At 42.1% G+C, this 18,312-nt stretch overlaps 1 protein-coding gene across 2 annotated transcripts in view; it reads right to left on the bottom strand.

Moving 5' to 3' along the window:
• The window catches only part of dhx9 (DEAH (Asp-Glu-Ala-His) box helicase 9), a 73,752-nt gene that overhangs the window by 24,877 nt on the left and 30,563 nt on the right, over nt 1–18,312 (bottom strand). For both annotated transcript variants that reach the window (XM_060830309.1, XM_060830310.1), the window contains 8 exons: nt 13,627–13,673; nt 8,768–8,904; nt 6,088–6,177; nt 5,275–5,436; nt 3,332–3,409; nt 2,113–2,304; nt 990–1,131; nt 406–488 (listed from right to left, as the gene is read on the bottom strand). In XM_060830309.1, the coding sequence (XP_060686292.1) occupies nt 406–488; nt 990–1,131; nt 2,113–2,304; nt 3,332–3,409; nt 5,275–5,436; nt 6,088–6,177; nt 8,768–8,904; nt 13,627–13,673 (931 nt within the window). The remainder of the gene's footprint in view (nt 1–405; nt 489–989; nt 1,132–2,112; nt 2,305–3,331; nt 3,410–5,274; nt 5,437–6,087; nt 6,178–8,767; nt 8,905–13,626; nt 13,674–18,312) is intronic.

Raw genomic sequence — 18,312 nt, 5'->3', positions numbered from 1 at the left:
TTAATTTATATTAAACAGTACCAGATTGATATTAATGTCACGTAATAAAGCAGGAATGCATCCAGGGTCTCCGGCAACTAAGCTTCAGTATTTGAAGCTTTATTAAAAAGTTACTTCGAGGGCTTTCTGCAGTTTGTAATGATGTGAATGTTTGTAAACATTTTATGTAAGTTGGAGCTTTGTCAACAAGATGAGCATCAAAAGTAACGTATGCTGAAAGGTGCAAGATGGGACTTTCTGAAATTGAATCTGCAGCCAATAAATATGTACTGATTGAAGGAGCTCCTAAGGCATGTGGAATGCAAAAGAGAGAAAAGAAAACAAACCTTCATCAAAAAAAATGCTAAAGTTGAAGACAGTCATATTAGACATCCTGTTAGAAACAAGATATGAGCAAATACTCACATTAATATCTCTTTCATGGATTTCATCTACTATTACATGGCTTATACCACGAAGACCAGCTTCTAATTTCCTCAGCAGAACACCTAATAGAATACAATCATTATTAGTTTTAACAAATATAAAAACATTTATTTAATATGCCAGGCTTTGAGGTAGATTGCAGGAGTTGCATTAGGGTGCTCTCAAATCATGAGAAAAATAGGATTTCATCTTTTGCAACATGCAGAAGTTCTACTGAGAAATGCTATAACCTATTTACAGGCAGTACTTCATGTATTTCTAATGTACTCATAAAATTTCTATGAACTTAAGAAACTCACCATGGAAACATAAAATAGATACAGCACAGGTCACTTGGCCTATCATGACTGTGCTGGTTCTCTCACAGCAACTCAACTAAAGGCACTCCCCTGCCTTTTCCCCATGGCCATGAACACCATCTCTTCAGTCAAACTAAAAAATTCTAATTATCTGTTTCTCCAAAGAGAAAACAAAATCTTTAAAAATGCTAATTTTGGTTTGCTTTTTCTGCAAAAAGAAAAGAATTTTATTACAAGATGGATGACTTGCAATGCAATACTAACCTACAGTACAGAACATTATGCTGCCATGAGGTCGTGGTAATATGGATTCAAAACGAACACTGTAACCACAACTCTTGCCTAGTTCTTCTCCACGTTCGCAACCAACACGCTCTGCAACAGAGACAGCGCTAATACGTCGAGGCTGGAAAATAATTCAATAGGAAATGTTTGTGTACATAAGCATTTCCAGTAGTGAAGGGTTCAATACCCAAAAAATTAGTTCTCAAGAGATGCTATCTAATCCATTTACAGCATTTAAAACATTTTATTTTCAGTTTTCAAATAATTATTTAACAGATGAGAAGAGCAAATTAACACACTTGCCATACAAAGAGAGTTATCAAACCCAAGTTTGAAATGTGGACTGCAATAGTGAATTTTTTTCTAGTTCAGCAAACAGTCAAATATTAACGATGTAACTTCGACATTTATCTGACAAACCCAATATATCAAACTGGCATTCATTTGCTTGAGGAGTCATCTTTATTTTTTGGTAACAGGATATTTTAATTATCTTGCTAAAGAACCTCTGAAACCATCAATGGCTATATGCCTGGTACAGAACAAACACAACAGAGATCTACCCAAACCCAGAGGATGTAGGTAAGGTTTTAAACAGTCAGGCCTGAATCTGTAGCGCTAGTTACACATGGCATCACAAGCTTTTCTTATGTATTCAACTAGAAATACTTGCCCACAACAGGGATAATCCACAACTGAGTAGACAGGTCCATCCCTTTGGTGATGGATTTGGAGCAGGATAAGTGGCTACATAGAGTCATAAGCAGGTTTAAGCCAGTCAGCCCCTTGAGCCTGTCCCACTATTTGGTAAGATCATAGCCGATATGATCACTCCATGGCTGCCCATCAGATTCCCTTTCACTCCCCTGCTGATCAAGAATCTGTCGACTGCTGTTTAAAAACATTCGAAGGTTCTGCTTCTACTGCTTTTTGAGGAAGGGAGCTCCAAAGACTTATACCCGCAGAGAAAAGTATTTGCTGTATCAGTCCTAATTTGGCAAGCTCATTTTTAAAAAAAAAAGTGATCCCTTAACCTCACCCCCTCTCACAAAAGAAAATATTTCTTTTGGATACACATTTTAATTCAGCATTTCTCACGCACCTGTGTGACTACAATATTACACTCAGAACCTCTGCCACTTCTGATGTATTCATCAAGGATGTACTGAGGGACCTGAGTAGTTTTACCACACCCAGTTTGACCTCGAATAATGATCACTGGATTGCAGTTGACTGATTTGAGTATTTCATCCTCGAAGTTTTTAACTGGTAATTGGCTCCTTTCATTCAGTATCTGTAGTAAAACATATAAAGCAGAGTTACTAATGCCCTACTTTTAACAAAAGTTAAAAAGGGAGTACAATCAAGCTTATAATTGCCCCCACAAATGGCGTATTACATTAAAAGTCTCATAATTTACAATTCAAAACCTACTGGTACAGCAGTAACTTGCAATTATGAGGAGATTCTAAAGTAGCAAAACACATCACAATTTCATAGCGGCATTATTAAGCAAATTTAATAGCAGGAGGGGGAAAAAAAATCATGGTCAAAGAAAAAGCTTAAAAGGAACTTTTAGAATGGAGGAAGGGAGTGAATTTGAGCGCTCATGGTCAGGCATCAGATGACACAGCTGCCAAGAATGAAATGGTTAAAGTCGAAGACTCAGGAGACGAAGGAACACTGGCTTCAAGAGTTGTAAGGTTGGAGGCAACAGAGGCAGATACGGAGGAACGTGACAGAGAGATGTGAATTTGAAAATTTCACTCCTGCATTCATCGTAACTAGATGCAGTAAACTGCAAAAGCTAATTTAGAAATGGGAATTGACTTCCACTGTTTCTCCCTTTCTGTTAGTAATCCAGTGTGGAAAGAGAATTGAGAAATTAAACAGGGCAGTGAGAGGGTTCCATAGTGAATTTCTAACTGGAAAAGGTTGATACAAACACTTTTTTAAAAAAAAGGGACAGTCATCCAGATGCAAGACTTTTAAGATACTTTTGGAGAAGCTTAAAAGATGTCCTTGAAAGGGGTGATAGCAATTCATGAAGATAATAAAACTCTTATTCAACAGGCTGAGTGCCTGACAGTACTGCATTCCACCTTACTATTGCTCTGAAGTATCAAGTCTAGATTGCACATAGATTCCTAATGGGAATTCAACTCAATTAACATCAATACAACTAACTGAGCCATGTTACAATACACACATTATGGAAAACCATCAAATGACTCAATAGCAATTAGTACTTAAAAAAATGGCTAAAGTTGCTTTACAAAATTTTTAACAAGTACTTTGTAAACAAGGAAACTGGTACCTACATGTTGTAGATTGCTATCATTCTGCATGTGATATTGGAGCTCATTCTTTAAGTCCACACTGATTTGTTCTGGTGTTGCCTATAAGAAGTACAGTTAAGTTACAACAGTCCATCTGACAAAATTTACTTGTTGACAATGTTTAAGTCCATAAACCAGTAAAAGGAGCTTCTATATTCACTTGGAAAATCAATGCCAAAATCCATAAGCCAACTGACAGAATTACTTAATCTAACAGTTTTATTTAGATACACTGCCAGGATGGAGAGGTGGGAGGGTGTCTTCAAAGCAATTTTTTTTTCAGATTCACTTTGTGGTACCTTGCAGCTGAACTTATGGTTAAGTGGCATGAACAGGTAGAGCCAGAAGAAAACTTGATAAAGAATCATTTATTGTTACATGAAGCAAAATATGCTGGAGATGATTGGAGTGAACAGGTGGTAAAAAGGTGACAGACAAAACCTTTTAGGGATATACAAGCCACGGTTTCTCCTTCATTATATCAGGTAATAGAAATGTCTATGTAGTCAGAAGTTGGATTGCCATTACACCAAAACAACTTGGAATTTTCAAGTACGTACCTAATCATAATCATGACCTTATGACCTCTGTGGATGACTTTTTAAAAAACTGCTTATAAAATTCATCTGCATAACTGAACAATCCTTACAGAACAAACCAGTGCTCCCTTTCTTAGTGTCACAGAATTTTAGCACTGTTACAGCCCAAGAGGCCATTTAGCCCATCACGTCAACACCAGTAGCACGAAATTCAAAACAAGAGACTATGACCAGGGTGTGAAGCAAGACTTCACTTCACCATAGCCCCACAACAGCTAGATGAACTTTACGGAGATGGAGAATCTGATGGATGTGCTCACAGGTTGATCGTGCAGGGGATTTAATTGTCTTTTAATACATTTTGAAACAGTAACAGGTACTTCTTTGAGCCTGCAAGACTTCCAGAAGTAGTCTCCAGATTCCTCTCCACCCCAAAGGAATTTTTAATCCCAAAACCATGAAGGGAGACTCTCACATTCCCCTCTCTGGATTTTTTGGCTTCTGAAAACACTCTATTACATGGGCCACATTTTAAAGCCGGTGGGATTATGGTCCCCTATATCTATGGACCATCAAGTGTCATTGTCTGCCAGATAAGTGGGAGGCTTGAAGGGCTTCCCATTCAACAGTTACTAATGGTCAAAGACTCATGCTGGATAAAAATGACCCAGAAAGGTCCACAACATTTAAAAGAGCGGGCATAGCCCATTATGATCAGATAAATAGTCTAAGGTGAAGTTATAAATTGATTTGACGTTTTCTGATGGGCAGATTTATGACGCAGACCTTTAATGTATCTGTATGCACTAGCAAACCAGTGAACCTTTAATGTTTATTCAGCCACATATACCAGCCTGGAAAATGACAAGTTAATCCAAGCTATTTAAACTAATAGATAATGGATCAGAGACCACTCACTTCATTTGAGAAGATGAATTGGTTTTCAAATGTGTATGATCCAAGTCCAGACATTCAGGTTGTATGCATTCTACCATACTCCCTAAATATTTCATCTATTCTCCTAATTATGAGCTCATTTTAGGCATGGGGACCCAGAAGGGGGACATGCAAGGAGGGTTAGAATGGGATTAGACAGAGAAAAGGTAGAATGGGTGAGCAACAATCTGAAAGGTACTATGCACTTAAAGACATGGACCACTCCTAAGATGAAGATCAGTGATTGCTATAATGCAAATTACTCATGGATAAAATAAAACCTGCACAGGAATAGCTCACATAGCACAACCAAAATTTAGATTGAGCATTGCTCCTCAAACCCAATCCTGCATTATCAACTCAGTTTCTAAACTTGAAAGATACAAAAGTGTGGATTTTACAATATTCATGCTTCCAGCAAATTTTATTCCATTTTTTGGTATCACTTACGTAAGCAAGAGGCCCTTCATCAATATTGCTACTGGTCCAAGGATTCCAGTTGACTTGTGGAGGTGACCATGGCACAACTCCTGCAAAGCTCTGCCGAATTGATGGCTCAAATTGAGCAAGCTTACCAACAGTGAGTGAAATTGGATTTTTAGGGTCTTCAGGCTACAAAATCAAAAGGCTGCAGTTAACAACTTATATATATTTATTAAAGCCTTGAAAACATCATTATGCAAACACTTGTATCAAATCTTCAATAGTACTTTGCACACCAATCACCCTCTTAGATCAACTGTAAGTTTTAGTTTGTATTTTGCTGCTTCTTTAAAAAATTAATTTCATTCGTGATTTGACTACAAAACACAATTATTATACAAAATGAAAATAAAAAAGTCGGTGTTTTTTTTATTTCAATATGCATTACATATAGTCCCCTCAGATTTCTTTTCAAATGCCTGTAACATAATCTATTTTCAATTGTCTGGAATAATTGTCTTTGAAATTGGTCAGAAAGAGCTAGCCAAGGGTGATGCAATGTAAGACCACCCTGAGATATCCTCCCCTTGTGAAAAGATGCTGGCCCCCATTTATCACACGGATCTGTCAGACATCAGGAACAAGATTGGATTCCATCATGCAGTGGTCCTACAATACATGGCACGACTTTTCTTTTATTTCACCACATAGATGAAATTTTGACAACAGTGACACAATGCAAAAGACAGAAACAGAAATAGTCAAAGCCAGTCTTGTCTCCCTCACTTTTTCCAATAAATTTCAGTTTACACACAATAAATTAAAATTACAAATACTTACTGATGGTACAAGCTGCAATCCAAGATCATTTACAACAGATTCAAGCTGATGTTCCAAGTCACCAGCAATATTTAACTCATATGGTTCTACCTAAGAAATAAATAAAACCAACTGAAAATCTTTATACAATTCAAGCATACTCTTCAAAATTAAAAAGACTGTGTCTCAGGAAAACAGGTTACAGAATATCATTCTGTAATTAATTCTCTCAGAAATAGCTTCCTACTGTTATTTTGCAAGTTCGGAAATTTTGGATGGAACTAGAACCTAAAATGATGCTCATTGGCCACTCAAATAAGTCTCAAGAGCCTGCAACAGACTACTTGAGAATAATGGAGACTAGAACATCCCTCACTCTGTTTAGAAGTTATGAATTTTCAAAAAACTTCGATTTGGTCAGAGAGAAAAGCAATAATTTATATTGAATACATAATTCCACCTCCTGCTTTCCTTCTCCTTGAAGCCACTGAAGGCATATATTTCCCTTATACAGACTCACCTTTCCCCTCTTTTGGCTCTTGAGCTGGTACAATATTCCATGAGAGCTAAACATTCGTCAGTACCATCCCCATGCAGTCATTCCTCATATAACAATGATTATTACAGCTGGTCAAATACACAAGTCATCACAGTTGAATCTTCTCCAAATATCATACGTACTCACACTTGCAATAGAGACAAGGGGATAACTGCGTGAAACAGGAATCATGATCCATTTTATTCTCTAATCAGAAGACAAGGAAGCACTCTAACCCAAATGGCTGTGAAAGTTCAATTGTTCAGTACATTCAAGCCAGATATTGAGAGATTTCTAGATATTAAAGAAATCAATATGTGGAGGATTCTACACGAAAAAGACATTAAAAAGGTATATAAGCCGAATGGCGGAGCAGGCTCAAACGGCCTACTCGCTTATTCCTACTTCCATTCCCAAATTCCTAAGCTGTGCTTCTGCCACTTAGGTGAAAGATTAATTTCAAAAGGCAAAAGAATCATATTTGTGACCTCCCTAGTTTGTTCAACTATTCATTGTTAAATCTATTGAAATGCATGAGGGATAAAATAGCTATTCTGAAGGTCAGCGTATGGCATAAAAAGCGGTTTAAACTGTCATTACAAAGGAAGCTACAATACAAGAAAATTTCATAAAACAATGACTTTTCCTTGCACTGCAGTAAAGTGCAGAAGTCACAAAATGCTAGACCCATTAAAAGACTCACTTTTTCTGTGTTGTGGTTCTGTTCGCCGAGCTGGGAGTTTTTGTTGCAAACGTTTCGTCACCTTTCTAGGTGACATCCTCAGTGCTTGGGCCTCCTGTGAAGCGCTTCTGTGATGTTTCCTCCGGCATTTATAGTGGCTTGTCTCTGCTGCTTCTGGTTGTCAGTTGCTGTCCGCTGCAGTGGCCAGTATATTGGGTCCAGGTCGATGTGTTTGTTTGTTAGGATCTGTGGATGAGTGCCATGCCTCTAGGAATTCCCTGGCTGTTCTCGGTTTGGCTTGCCCTATAATAGTAGTGTTGTCCCAGTCGAATTCATGTTGTTTGTCATCTCCGTGTGTGGCTACTAGGCTAGCTGGTCGTGTCGTTTCGTGGCTAGTTGGTGTTTGTGGATGCGGGTTGTTTGCTGTCTTCCTGTTTGTCCTATATAGTGTTTTGTACAGTCCTTGCATGGGATTTTGTACACTATGTTGGTTTTGCTCATGCTGGGTATCGGGTCCTTCATCCTGGTGAGTTGCTGTCTGAGCGTGGCTGTTGGTTTGTGTGCTGTTATGAGTCCTAGTGGTCGCAGCAGTCTGGCTGTCAGTTCGGAAATGCTCCTGATGTATGGTAGTGTGGCTAGTCCTTTGGGTTGCGGCATGTCCTCGTTCCATTGTCTTTCCCTTAGGCATCTGTTGATGACATTGTGCGGGTATCCGTTTTTGGTGAATATCTTGTATAGGTGTTCTTCTTCCTCTTTTTGCAGTTCAGGTGTGCTGCAGTGTGTTGTGGCCCTTTTGAATAGTGTCCTGATGCAACTTCATTTGTGTATATTGGGGTGGTTGCTTTCATAGTTCAGGACTTGGTCTGTGTGTGTGGCTTTCCTGTATACCTTCGTGGTGAATTCTCTGTTCGGTGTTCTCTGTACCGTCACGTCTAGGAATGGGAGCTGGTTGTCCTTTTCTTCCTTTCACGTGAATCGGATTCCTGAGAGTGTGGCGTTGATGATCCGGTGTGTGTTCTCTATTTCTGTGTTTTTAATGATTACAAAGTGTCGTCCACATATCTGACCCAGAGTTTGGGTTGTATTTGCAGTAAGACTGTAGTAGCCACACACGCAGATGACAAACAACATGAATTCGACTGGGACAACACTACTATTATAGGGCAAGCCAAACAGAGAACAGCCAGGGAATTCCTAGAGGCATGGCACTCATCCACAAATTCTATCAACAGATACATCGACCTAGACCCTATATACAAGCCACTGCAGCGGACAGCAACTGACAACTGGAAGCGGCAGAGACAAGCCACTATAAATGCCAGAGGAAACATCACAGAAGCGCTTCACTGGAGGCTCCCAAGCACTGAGGATGTCACCTAGAAAGGGGACGAAACGTTTACAACAAAAACTCCCAGCTCGGCGAACAGAACCACAACAACAAGCACCTGAGCTACAAATCTTCTCCCAAACTTTGAACTCACTTTTTCTGTTTCTTTCTTCTTCGTGTGTCCAGTAAAAGCTTCAAACACCCCCAGATGGTAAAGCTGTCTGACCAAAGACAGTGCACATGATTGCGCAGCTAGTTTTTTATTCGAACCATGCTCACGGGCTGCAATTCCTTAATTGCAAGAGGAAGCAAAAGAAGATCCAATTTATGTTACAGCATGAATTACACAATGTTACTTTTGCAGCACATGCAGTTTCATAAGTTCTCAAAATAACAACTCAATAAAGACAAATAAAAGTCACTTCTATCTCTGTAATTCCATGATAATTTCTGGGTTATAAGATTGTACATTACACGAAAAGCAAACTGCAAACTTCAGCATTATCATTGTGTATGAATGTTCATTCCTGTCATCACTTTATTTCTACACAAACAGAAATCATTCCTGTAAATTATGCAACTTACCTTCCAATGTCAATTAGAAATAAAAACATTTATGTTGAAAGTGTGCTCATTATCCTAAAGATAGTAAACTATACTTGGAACATTACACTCCACCGTTAACTACTCTAGTTTCTTGCTACTTAATTAAATTTTATCTGAATAAGTTCAGCTGGCTAAAAGGAGCTTTTTTTTAAATTAAGTGAGGTTTAACCAAATTACAATGGCAACTGACCATGAGTTAGTTAGGACTAGAATGGACAATTTTTGACTTAACTGTCACATAATCACACTATTACTACTATTATTCACTTGATTACTACTGTAAGGCACACCTTAAAAGTAGTAATCAAGAAAATAATGCATCTTCAGAAAGTTGGCAACCTAAATAGACAATTGCATAGAAACTCAAATTTCAAAATAATCTCAGGAGTGGGAATGAGGAGAGGAGAATTGTTGGAAGTGTATGATACAAATAAGACTCCAATGTATTTTATTTTCAGTATCTCCACTTCCAAGTGAGACTTCAAATGAACTTGTTTTAATATTTCAGAACAAATTTCAGGTTTCCGAAGGAGGGTCACTGGACGCAAAACATTGTCTGTTTTGTCTTCACAGGTGCTGCTAGACCTATTGCGTTTCCTTGAGCAATTTTTGCTTTTGTATATTTTCTCTTTCTTAACCACTGTAATGCTCAATGGTTCCTCTAAATTTCTGATGCCACTTGCTCATTTTGGAAGCGAGAACAAAAGAAGAGAATATTATTTAATTGGAGAAGAACTCCAGCAAATTGCAACACAAAAGGTATTTAGAGGTACTTGTGCTAATAATGTAGTCCACAGGTGGAGTAGGTAACCAGGAAGAATAACAGAATGTTGATCCCAATAACAGACGGTTGGAGTCCAAGAGAGGAAAATCTTAATGCAACTATAAAAAGTGCTGGTGAAACCATATTTGGAATACTGAGAGTAGATTTAGTCCCCTTATTTAACAAAATATATCATTTCAATGGAGCTAGTTCAGGGACATTTTGCAAAGGTGACCCCTGGTATGAAGAGACTGTTGTATGCTCAACAGGTTGGGATTCTACTCACGAGAGTTTAAGATTGAGAGATGATCTCAGTCAAGCGTATAGAATTCTTAAGGGGCTGAGAGGGTGTCCCCTCATGCGAGAATCTAGGACCAGACAACAGTCTCAGATAAAAGGGGGATTGACTTCAAGCTGAGATGAGAGTTGAGTCTTTGAAACTCTTTGCCACAGATAGCTGTGAGAGCAGAGTCTGTGCATATACTTAAGGCTGAGATTGATTCTTCATCAGCAGGGGAAATCAATAGTTACAGGAAAAGGGCAGGAAATGGACATGAGAAATGTCAAATCAGCCAAGAGCCAATCAAAAGGCATAGCTGGCTCGAGGAGTCAAACAGCCAACTCCTGTTCCTATGTCTTATGGGCTAAAATTAATTTCATTACATTTACCTTGGTGGCATTTTCTAATTTTGCATCAGCTTGGGGAAACTTACCACAGAATTAGAAAAACAGTGGAGGAGCAGAGCAATAACCAATAGATGAGAGCAACATATTGGTGGAATACTGTAGATATATTGTATTCATCGACTTTGGCAATATTGCTTTGTTGAGAGGGAAACCAATCAAGGTAAAAACCTGAGAGGATTTGACCCAAGTATACAAAATAGTGTCGAGAGAGTGTGGTGCTGGAAAAGCACAGCAGGTCAGGGAGATTCCGAGGAGCAGGAGAAATCGATGTTTTGGGCATTGTCCTTCACCAGGAATGAGCCTTGACATGTATAGAAAATAGTTCATCCTTTTGCAATGAAATGAGACACATAAAATGTTTAATCTTGTACACAGTAGCCAACTTCCAGGATCAAGGATGTCTCAGAGAGGGTACAGAATGTTCTCAAAGGGGAGAAGGGCCAGCAGGAGGTCACTGTACAGACTGGAACCAACGACATAGGAATGGAAAAGAGTGAGATTCTAAAGGGTGATTACAGAGAATTAGGCAGGAATTTAAAAAGGAAGAACTCGAGAGTAGTAATATCTGGATTCCCAGTGCAACAAACTAGTGAAGGCAGGAATAGGAGGATAGAGCAGATGAATGAATGGCTGAGGAGCTGGTGAATGGGAGAAGGATTCACATTTTTGGAGCATTGGAAGCTCTTTTGGAGCGAGGCAGAGAGCGAAAAGATCAATCTGAGACTGGTACAGTTAAGAACAGAAGCAAGTCAAATAGTCAGGGCAGGCAGGAACAAAGAACAAGATAGGACTGATAAATTAAACTGCATTTATTTCAATGCAAAGGGCTTAACAGGGAAGACAGATGAACTCACGGCATGGTTAGGAACATGGGACTGAGATATCATAGCAACTACAGAAACGTGGCTCAGGGGTGGGCAGGACTGGCAGCTTAATGTTCCAGGATACAAATGCTACAGGAAGGATAGAAAGGGAGGCAAGAGAGGAAGGGGAGTGGCATTTTTGATAAGGGATAGCAATACGGCTGTATTGAAGGAGAATATTCACAGAAATACATCCAGGGAAGTTATTTGGGTGGAACTGAGAAAGGGATAATCACCTCATTGGGATTGTATTATAGACCCACTAATAGTCAGAGGGAAATTGAGAAACAAATTTATAAGGAGATCTGTTATCTGTAATGATAGGGTGGTTACGTCAGGGGATTTTATCTTACCAAATATAGAATGGGACTGCCATAGTGTTAAGGTTTTAGATGGAGAGGAATTTGTTAAGTGTGTACAAGAAAATTTTCTGATTCAGTATGTGGATGTAGCGAGAGAAGGTGCAAACCTTGACCTACTCTTTGGAAATAAGGTAGAGCAGCTGACTGAGGTGTCAGTGGGGGCGCAGTTTGGCACCAGCGACCATAATCCTATTAATTTTAAAATAGTGATGGAAAAAGACAGACCAGATCTAAAGTTGAAGCGCTAAATTGGAGAAAGGCCAATTTTGATGGTATTAGGTAAGAACTTACAAAAGCTGACTGGGGGCACATGTTCACAGGTAAAGGGATAGTTGGAAAATGGGAAGCCTTCAGAAATGAGATAACAAGAGTCCAGAGACAGAATATTCCCGTTAGTGTGAAAAGGAAGACTGTAGGTGTAGGGAATGCTTGATGACTAAAGAGATTAAGGGTTTGGTTAAGAAAAAGAAGCAAGCTTTTGTCAGGTGCTAGACAGGATAGATCTAGTGAATCCTTAGAGGAGCATAAAGGCAGTGTGAGTATACTTAAGAGGGGAACCTGGAGACAAAAAGGGGACATGAGATAGCTTTGGCAAACAGAGTTAAGGAGAATCCAAAAGGGTTACTTTACTAGGGAGAGAATAAGGCCCTTCAAAGATGAGCAAGGGGATCTTTGTGTGGAGCCACAGGAGATGGGGGACGATACTAAACAACAGCAAAGAAGGTTATCTCAGATTACAACAGGATCTTGATCAGATGGGCCAGTGGGCTGAGGAGTGGCAGATGGAGTTTAATTTAGATAAATGTGAGGTGCTGCAATTTTGGAAAGCAAATCGTTGCAGGACTTATACACTTAATGGTAATATCCTAGGGAGTGCTACTGAACAAAGAGACCTTGGAGTGCAGGTTCATAGCTCCTAGAAAGTAGAGTCGCAAGTAGATAGGATAGTGAAGATGGCATTTGGTATGCTTTCCTTTATTGGTCAGAGTATTGAGCACAGGAGTTGGGAGGTCATGTTGCAACTGTACATGACGTTGATTAGGCCACTGTTGGAATATTGTATGCAATTCTGGTCTCCTTCCTATCGGATAGATTTTGTGAAACTTGAAAGGGCTCAGACAAGATTTACAAGGATGTTGTCATGGTTGGAGGATTTCAGCGATAGGGAGAGGTTGGAATAGGCTGAGGCTGTTTTCCCTGGACCGTCGGAGGCTGAGGGTGGCTTTAAAGAGGTTTATAAAATCATGAGGGGCATGGATAGGCGAAATAGACAAAGTCTCTTCCCTAGTGTGGGTGAGTTCAGAACTACAGGGCATAGATTTAGGTGAGAGGAAAAAGAAATAAAAGAGATCCAAAGGTAACTTTTTCAGGCAGACAGTGGCACGTATAGGGAATGAGCTTCCAAAGGAAGTGGTGGATGCTAGCATGATTGCAACATTTAAAAGGCATCTGGATGGGTATATGAATAGGAAGGGTTTGGAGGGATATGGGCTGGGTGCTAGCAGGTGGGACTAGCTTGGGTTGGGATATCTGGTTGGTATTGACAAGTTGGACTGAAGGGTCTGTTTCCTTGCTGTACATCTCTATGACACTGTGTGAGATTTGCTGGGCTGATGTTGATTTAGAGACACTCACATGGCAGCTGAGCTGTTATTGCAGTTTGTTAAAATAACCTTGTAAGTCCTACGGTGAAGAGTAAGGCTTTCACATCAAAATTTAAGTTGGTACTTACTTCTTCCCAGCTGTCTCACGTGAATAGTCATCTCTGCAATAAAACTCCTGAAATGACATGCACAACATGAAATTAACACTGTCATTTCAGCACTTCTACCAACCCACTGATACTGAAATTCATAATAAATTTCATTAATGCCCAGCACATCGTGAATAATTGAAGAGTGTGTGGTACTGGAAAAGCACATCCGGTCAGGCAGCATCCGAGAAGCAGGACAGTCGAAGTTTCAAGCATGAGCTTCTGCTAATGAAGAGCTCATGCTCGAAACATTGATTCTCCTGCTCCTTGGATGCTGTCTGACCAGCTGTGCTTGTCCAGCAGCATACTCTTCAACTCTAGGATCTCCAGCATCTGCAGTACTCACTTTCTCCATATTGAGAATAATAGTAAACAAATTGGATTTGTTTACTACAGTTGTACTTGTTTAAGTGACAATACAGCATTCTGCATTAACTGCAGCAAGCACAGAAGGCAAAACTACAGAAGGCAGTAATCTATTTTAGGACAGTTTAAATGTTACCTATATTGAAGCTTCTGAAAAGGTCAGATGTCTAAACTATACACAAACTCATATTTCAAAGAGATTCAGAAACAAATACAACAAGCATCTGTTAAACAATGCCAATTATATAACTGGCACAACACTGATGGCTGAGTCATGTGTGGTGGAGGAGTCACGACTGGTGCTGAACAACGTGCAGTCATCAGCAAACAAACCCACCTCTGACCTTATGGCGGGGCAATTGGTGAAGTCATCCTTAGATCAAGGACACTCCCCTGAGGAACTCCTACAGGTATGTCAAGGAGATGAATTAACAGTCTTCAATGACCACAGCCTCCCACCTGTGGAAGTCTCCCAGCCTTGCCGGATCTTCACCATCCCTCCAGACCACCCCCTCTCTGAGGAAGCTCCCAGCCTTGCCGGATCTTCACCATCCCTCCAGACCACCCACTCTCTGAGGAAGGACTTCCGTCACCACGCGTAACCCCGCACACACGCCGACTTCCGTCACCACGCATGACCCCTGCACCCACACCAAGCTTCGTCACGCGTAACCCCGCCCCTACGTCGATCTCCATCCCCACCCCTGCGCATAACCCCGCCCCCACTCCCAGCTCCAGTCCCACACCAGGTCCAAGCTCCTAGCCTTGCCTGATCTTCACCATCCCTCCAGACCTCCCCCTCTCTGAGGATGAAAGATCAATCCTCAGCAGAGGCCTTACCTTCATTCCCCTACACCCTCGGATTAATGAGTTCAACACGCAGTGAGATATTGAACAATTCTTCCGTCGCCTTCGCCTCTGTGCCTACTCTTTCAACCAAGACTCCCGCCCACCCTCTGACAACCCCTTCTCCCGCCTCCAACACACCCCATCCACCTGGACACCCCCTGCTGACCTCTTACCCACCCTCGATCTCTTTATAGCCAACTGCCACCGCGACATTAACCAACTCAACCTGTCCACCCCTCTTACCACTCCAACCTCTCACCCTCAGAACGTGCAGCCCTCCACTCCAACCCCAACCTCACCAAACTGGCACACAAGGGAGGCGCGGTAGTAGTTTGGCGCACCGACCTTTCTACCGCTGAGGCCAAATGCCAGCTCGCGGACACCTTCTCCTATTGCCCCCTTGACCATGACCCCACCTCCAACCACCAAACCATCATCTCCCAGACCATCCATAACTTCATTCACCTCAGGGGATCTCCCATCCACCGCCGCCAACCTCAGTCTCACAACCCCGCACTGCCCGTTTCTACCTCCTGCCCAAAATCCACAAACCTGACCGCCCCGGCCCACCCATTGTCTCAGCCTGCTCCTGCCACACCGAACTCATCTCCGCGTACCTTGACACGGTTCTGTCCCCCTTAGTCCAAGAACTCCCCACCTACATTCAGGACACCACCCACGCCCTCCACCTCCTCCATGATTTTCGCTTCCCCAGTCCCTAACGTCTTATCTTCACAATGGACATCCAGTCCCTGTACACCTCCATCCCCCATCACGAAGGACTCAAAGCCCTCCGCTTCTTCCTTTCCTGCCGTACCAACCAGTACCCTTCCACCGACACTGTCCTTCGACTGACTGAACTGGTCCTCACCCTGAACAACTTCTCTTTCCAATCCTCCCACTTCCTCCAAACTAAAAAGATTGCCATGGGCACCTGCATAGGCCCCAGCTATGCCTGTCTCTTCGTAGGATATGTGGAACAGTCCATCTTCCGCAACTACACTGGCACCACCCCCCACCTTTTCCTCCGCTACATCGATGACTGTATCGGCGCTGCCTCGTGCTCCCACGAGGAGGCTGAACAGTTCATCAACTTTACCAACACCTTCCATCCCGACCTCAAATTCACCTGGACCGTCTCAGACTCCTCCCTCCCCTTCCTAGACCTTTCCATTTCTATCTCGGGTGACCGAATCAACATAGACATCTACTATAAACCGACTGACTCCCACAGCTACCTGGACTACACCTCCTCCCACCCTGCCCCCTGTAAAAACGCCATTCCATATTCCCAATTCCTTCGTCTCTGCCGCATCTGCTCTCAGGAGGACCAGTTCCAATACCGTACAGCCCAGATGGCCTCCTTCTTCAAAGACCGCAGATTCCCCCCAGACATGATCGACGATGCCCTCCACCGCATCTCCTCCACTTCCCGCTCCTCCGCCCTTGAGCCCCGCCCCTCCAACCGCCACCAGGACAGAACCCCACTGGTTCTCACCTACCACCCCACCAACCTCCGTATACAGCGTATCATCCGCCGTCATTTCCACCACCTCCAAACGGACCCCACCACCAGGGATATATTTCCCTCCCCTCCCCTATCAGCGTTCCGCAAAGACCACTCCCGCCGTGACTCCCTCGTCAGGTCCACACCCTCCACCAACCCAACCTCCACTCCCGGCACCTTCCCATGCAACCGCAGGAAATGCAAAACTTGCGCCCACACCTCCTCCCTTACCTCTCTCCAAGGCCCCAAGGAATCTTTCCATATCCGCCACAAATTCACCTGCACCTCCACACACATCATCTATTGCATCCGCTGCACCCGATGTGGCCTCCTCTATATTGGGGAGACAGGCCGCCTACTTGCAGAACGCTTCAGGGAACACCTCTGGGACGCCCGGACCAACCAACCCAACCACCCCGTGGCTCAACACTTTAACTCTCCCTCCCACTCCACCGAGGACATGCAGGTCCTTGGACTCCTCCATCGCCAGAACATAACAACACGACGGTTGGAGGAAGAGCGCCTCATCTTCCGCCTGGGAACCCTCCAACCACAAGGGATGAACTCGGATTTCTCCAGTTTCCTCATTTCCCCTCCCCCCACCTTGTCTCAGTCGATTCCCTCGAACTCAGCACCGCCCTCCTAACCTGCAATCCTCTTCCTGACTTCTCCGCCCCCACCCCACTCCGGACCATCACCTCACTTTGACCTCCTTCCACCTATCACATCTCCATCGCCTCTCCCCCAAGTCCCTCCTCCCTACCTTTTATTTTAGCCTGCTGGACACACTTTCCTCATTCCTGATGAAGGGCTTATGCCCGAAACGTCGAATCTCCTCTTCCTTGGATGCTGCCTGAGGACCTGCTGCACTTTAACCAGCAACACATTTTCAGCTTCAACTACCAAAACCAGCTTTCATGTCAAATATGACTTCAAACAGCGGAGAGTCTTCCCTGAATCTCATTGACTCCAGTTTTACTAGACCTCCTTAATGCCATACATCAGTCAAGCACAGCCTTGATGTCAAGGGCAGTCACTTTCTCCTTACCTCTGAATTGAGGTCTTTCGCCCACGTTTGAACCAAGGAGCTAAGTTGCTCTAGTGGACACAAACTGAGCATCAGTGAGCAGGTTATTACTGAGCAGATGCCGCTTGATAGCATTGTTGATGATACCCTCCACCACCTTACTGTTGATCCATAGGAAATGGATAGAATGATAATTGGTTAGTTTGGATATATCCTGGTTTTTTGAGTACAGGATATATCTGGGCAATTTTCCATTACCAGGTAGGTGCCAATGTGGTCTAAATGTTCTGGAACAGCTTGGCTAGGGTCACGGCATGTTCTGGAGCACAGATCTTCAGTACAATTGCCAGAACATTGTCAAGGCCCCTAGCCTTTGCAGTATCCAGTGCCTCCAACTGTTTCCTGATATCACAGAGTGAATCAAACTGGCCGAAGACTGGCATCTGTGATGCTGGGGACCTCTGGAGGATGCCAAAGGCCATCCCAAAACTGATAGAGATTACATCGTATGGAATTCATTAAGTTTCACAAGCCAAATTTAGTTAATTTTCATCATCTGTGTATCACAACTAAATACAGCAGCTTAGGTAACCCATCATTTGCCATATACAAATTTTGAATTTTTTTTACAAATATTTGCCATCCATTGGTATGGTAGTATTTTAAAAAATTCACACTGAAATATGAATCCATTTTTTTTTTTACCTGTGATACAAACAAAATAAAGGATTGACGTATATAAGAAAACAATGTTCAGCAAAAGGCAGTGAATTTCCTGCTCATTAAGAACTTTGTGCTCTATCTTAAGTATCTAATGTTTTGCATGCAGTCTTTTTAGCTTTTGGTCTTAGTCAATTGACATTAAGCTGACTACTCATTTATGCAGTAAATTCAGAAAGATATTTTATATTAGAGA

The sequence above is a fragment of the Hemiscyllium ocellatum genome, chromosome 9 (assembly GCF_020745735.1).
Source record: "Hemiscyllium ocellatum isolate sHemOce1 chromosome 9, sHemOce1.pat.X.cur, whole genome shotgun sequence".
Taxonomy (NCBI): domain Eukaryota; kingdom Metazoa; phylum Chordata; class Chondrichthyes; order Orectolobiformes; family Hemiscylliidae; genus Hemiscyllium; species Hemiscyllium ocellatum.
This window is presented reverse-complemented; position numbering and strand designations above follow the sequence as displayed.